General features: G+C 36.5%; 1 protein-coding gene across 1 annotated transcript; it reads right to left on the minus strand.

Annotated features, from left to right (window-relative positions):
- Nucleotides 1–273: 273 nt before the first annotated feature.
- LOC125249603 (odorant receptor 131-2-like) lies at nt 274–1951 on the minus strand. Its single transcript, XM_048161922.1, has one exon. It carries the CDS (start codon nt 1178–1180, stop codon nt 518–520), a length of 663 nt encoding a protein of 220 aa, XP_048017879.1. The 5' UTR covers nt 1181–1951; the 3' UTR covers nt 274–517.
- Nucleotides 1952–3225: the final 1274 nt, after the last annotated feature.

The following is a 3225-nucleotide window of genomic DNA, read 5'->3' on the forward strand; positions in this document are numbered from 1 at the left end:
TTGCTTACAGAAGTGTTTTGATGTGTTAATTTATATAGCCTATCATTATTGATCTGCATTTTGTGTTAGCTTTAGTTAGCTAAACTATGTAATTACAATGTCACGTCTAACCGTTTTCAGTCACAAGATGGTGCCATTAGTTGTGCTATCTTGCTTTAGTAAAAAAAGAGAGAGACTGTCCAGTGATTTTAATACTAAGCCTGTGTTTAACATGGAAAATAAATACACATATCGAGTTTGATGTTCTAATTCTATTTTTTATTTAATACCAACATACATACCACAAACAATATGCAATGTACAGCCTTTGATCCTTTAATTATGTATTTATTTTTATTTTGTTTTACATTCAGACACAAAATATTGAAATTTCATTTTAAAAAGCACATATACACATATTTTGCTTTAATATCATGTAAATATACAGCAAGTCTGAAATGTTAGTACAGAATTTTGTCAGCACAGTTCAGATCACCTTAACAGAAGTTTGCATCATGAAATCTTAGGTGAAATCTTTTTATTTACTGCACAGAATGCATAATATTTTCAAAGCAATGAAAAACTTTTCATCTCGCAATCCATACACAAGTGGACAGAAGCACCGTGGGACCAGCATAAACACAACATAATTAAAATATCTGACCTCCATATATATGTAAATATCAACATTTAAGAGGGCCTGCTCTACAAACGGACACCACAGCTGAATGATTGAAGGCAACAACTGGAATCCATGTAATACCACAGTTTTTAAGCCTCTTACAGCTGATTTACCATTACCAGAGCTTGCCATTTTTGCAACACGCATGATTTTGACATAAGAAAACAAAATGGTGCAAAAAATCATCATGAAGAATATCTGTGTGAAAACTGACCTCAGCTGACTCTGCCACATGTGAACAATAAGCACTTCCACTTGGCAAAGTGCTTTTTTCATATAGATGTGAAGTGGAACTGAGGCAACGAAGATGAAAAAGATCATAGTGGGCTCTATGGAGCAGATAACATGGATGATGAGAATGCTATGGATCGTTCTGGACAGACTACAGATTTGAGAGTGTCGCAGGGGCATACAGATGGCCGCGTAGCGCTCTAGACTCATAGCTGTGAGAGTGAGTGGAGTAGCATAGCTCAGCACTTCCATAATGTGGCAAATGACAAGACATATTCCTATCGGCATTGTTGCATTGAGAAAGATTAGGATCAAGCAAATATTGGTTATAAACAGAAACAGCCAATCACAAAGCAAGGTGTGAATAATAAAATATGTAACGCATTTTGGTGCGAAAATAGTCCTTTTTAAAAAACGTAAATATTAATACACTATTCACATACAGGAAGCATGCAGACAGTGTACACGCTATAATGATTTTTTCTCTGCCTCGTGGAATTGAGAAGCCTTTGCTAGAGTCATTTGATGAGTAGTTTTGTACCATTGTTTAAAATTCACTGTTATCAATGCAATTGATAACAAAGAGAGAGAGAATTATAAATGATAAGTTATGTTAAAAAGAAAAACAAAGACAAAAAGTAGCCTACCACAGTATATGTCAACAAAGAAATTCAATGAAGAGTCAATAGGCTACAATGAGAATAAGAAATCAATATACAATGAAGTCCAAGAAAGGTCTAAAATGAAAGGAGATGTTTGCCATGTTTTATAGTCTGTGCGGATTTCACTCAGGAATTCAAATTGACAACACCCAGTCTGCTATTTTTAATCCAGTTGTCAAAACACCCAATAACAAATATAATTTGTTAAACGTCACCTCACCTCAACGTCAGCAAATATGTGGTAACACTTTACAATAAGGTCCAAGTAGTTAACGTTAGTTAATTTGTTAACTAAAATGAATGAACAATGAGCAATTCATTTGTTATATTTATTGTAATCCTTGTTATACACTCTAAAAAAAAAAATGGTGCTATATACTGTAGTACTAAAAGTGCTTCTTTGGCTCGTAATCATAGGGGAACCACTTTAAATGCTGTATAGCACCAAATCTTGGTGCTTCAGTGGTTCTTCAGCGGTTCTTTGGGGTGGTTAAGGTGCTATATAGCACCACTGCCATACAAAGAACCTGTTAAGCCCTTTTAAAGGTTCTTTATGAGCCAAAGAACCACTGTTGGTGCTGTTTAGCACCATTTTTGTTGAAGAAATAAAATGCAATATGGCACCTCTTATGGGTTCTATAGCACCATTTGACAAAGGTGTTGTAGAGCAGTGTTTCTCAACCAGGGGTCCGTGGACCCCTAGTGGTCCTTAACGTAATGCCAGGGGGTCCTTATAAAATATCTGAATATGAATATTTGTATATTTTGACATTTGACATGTTCCCATAAAAGAAGAAGATAATATATGTATAATATAACTGACGATATGACTGAATATTGGACAAGTCAACTAACGTAGTGGTGAGTAAATTATACTTGATTGCATTTGGGCTTCACAAAGACATTAATGATACCAATGAGCCAATATTATTCTGGGGTCCTTGAGGACGGTTCTAAATATGAAGGGGGTCCATTACTCAAAAAAGTTTGAGATTCACTGTTGTAGAGCACCTTTAAAGGTATGGTGTTGCATAGCACCAAAAGTGGTTCCCCTATGATTACGAGCCAAGATCCACTTTTTGTGCTACATTATCTCACAAAAGTGAGTACACCCCTCACATTTCAGCAACCATTTTAGTATATCTTCTCAAGGGACAATACTATAGAAATGAAACTTGAATATATTTTAGAGTAGTCAGTGTGCTGCTTGTATAGCAGTATACTGTCCTCTGAAAATAACTCAATATGCAGCCATTATTGTCAAAATAGCTGGCAACAAAAGTGAGTACACCCTAAGTGATAACAGTTGTATGTTGTTTAACCATGCATAGCCTCATGTCCTATTCATCATGTTCATTCTTTGTCTGCTTGATGGGACCATACAAATGTGTGTATCTTGTATTGGAGCAGTTAAAATTTGGTGCTTTGAGTACAATTCTCTCATACTGATCACTGGATGTTCAACATGGAACCTCATGGCAAAGAACTCCCTGAGGATCTGAGAATTAGAATTGTTGCATTCCACAAAGATGGCCTAGGCTAGGAGATCGGTAACACCCTGAAACTGAGTTGCAGCACAGTGGCCAGGGTCAGGGGTTTTCCAAGACGGGTTCCACTCGGAACAGGCCTGGCAAGGGTCGATCAAAGAAGCTGAGTCCTCGTGCTGTGCGT

This window comes from Megalobrama amblycephala, linkage group LG16 (assembly GCF_018812025.1).
Source record: "Megalobrama amblycephala isolate DHTTF-2021 linkage group LG16, ASM1881202v1, whole genome shotgun sequence".
Taxonomy (NCBI): Eukaryota; Metazoa; Chordata; class Actinopteri; order Cypriniformes; family Xenocyprididae; genus Megalobrama; species Megalobrama amblycephala.

Coding starts and splice junctions, on each gene's coding strand:
- LOC125249603 (XM_048161922.1), bottom strand. CDS start 1,180: ATGCCGATAGGAATATGTCTTGTCATTTGCCACATTATGGAAGTGCTG.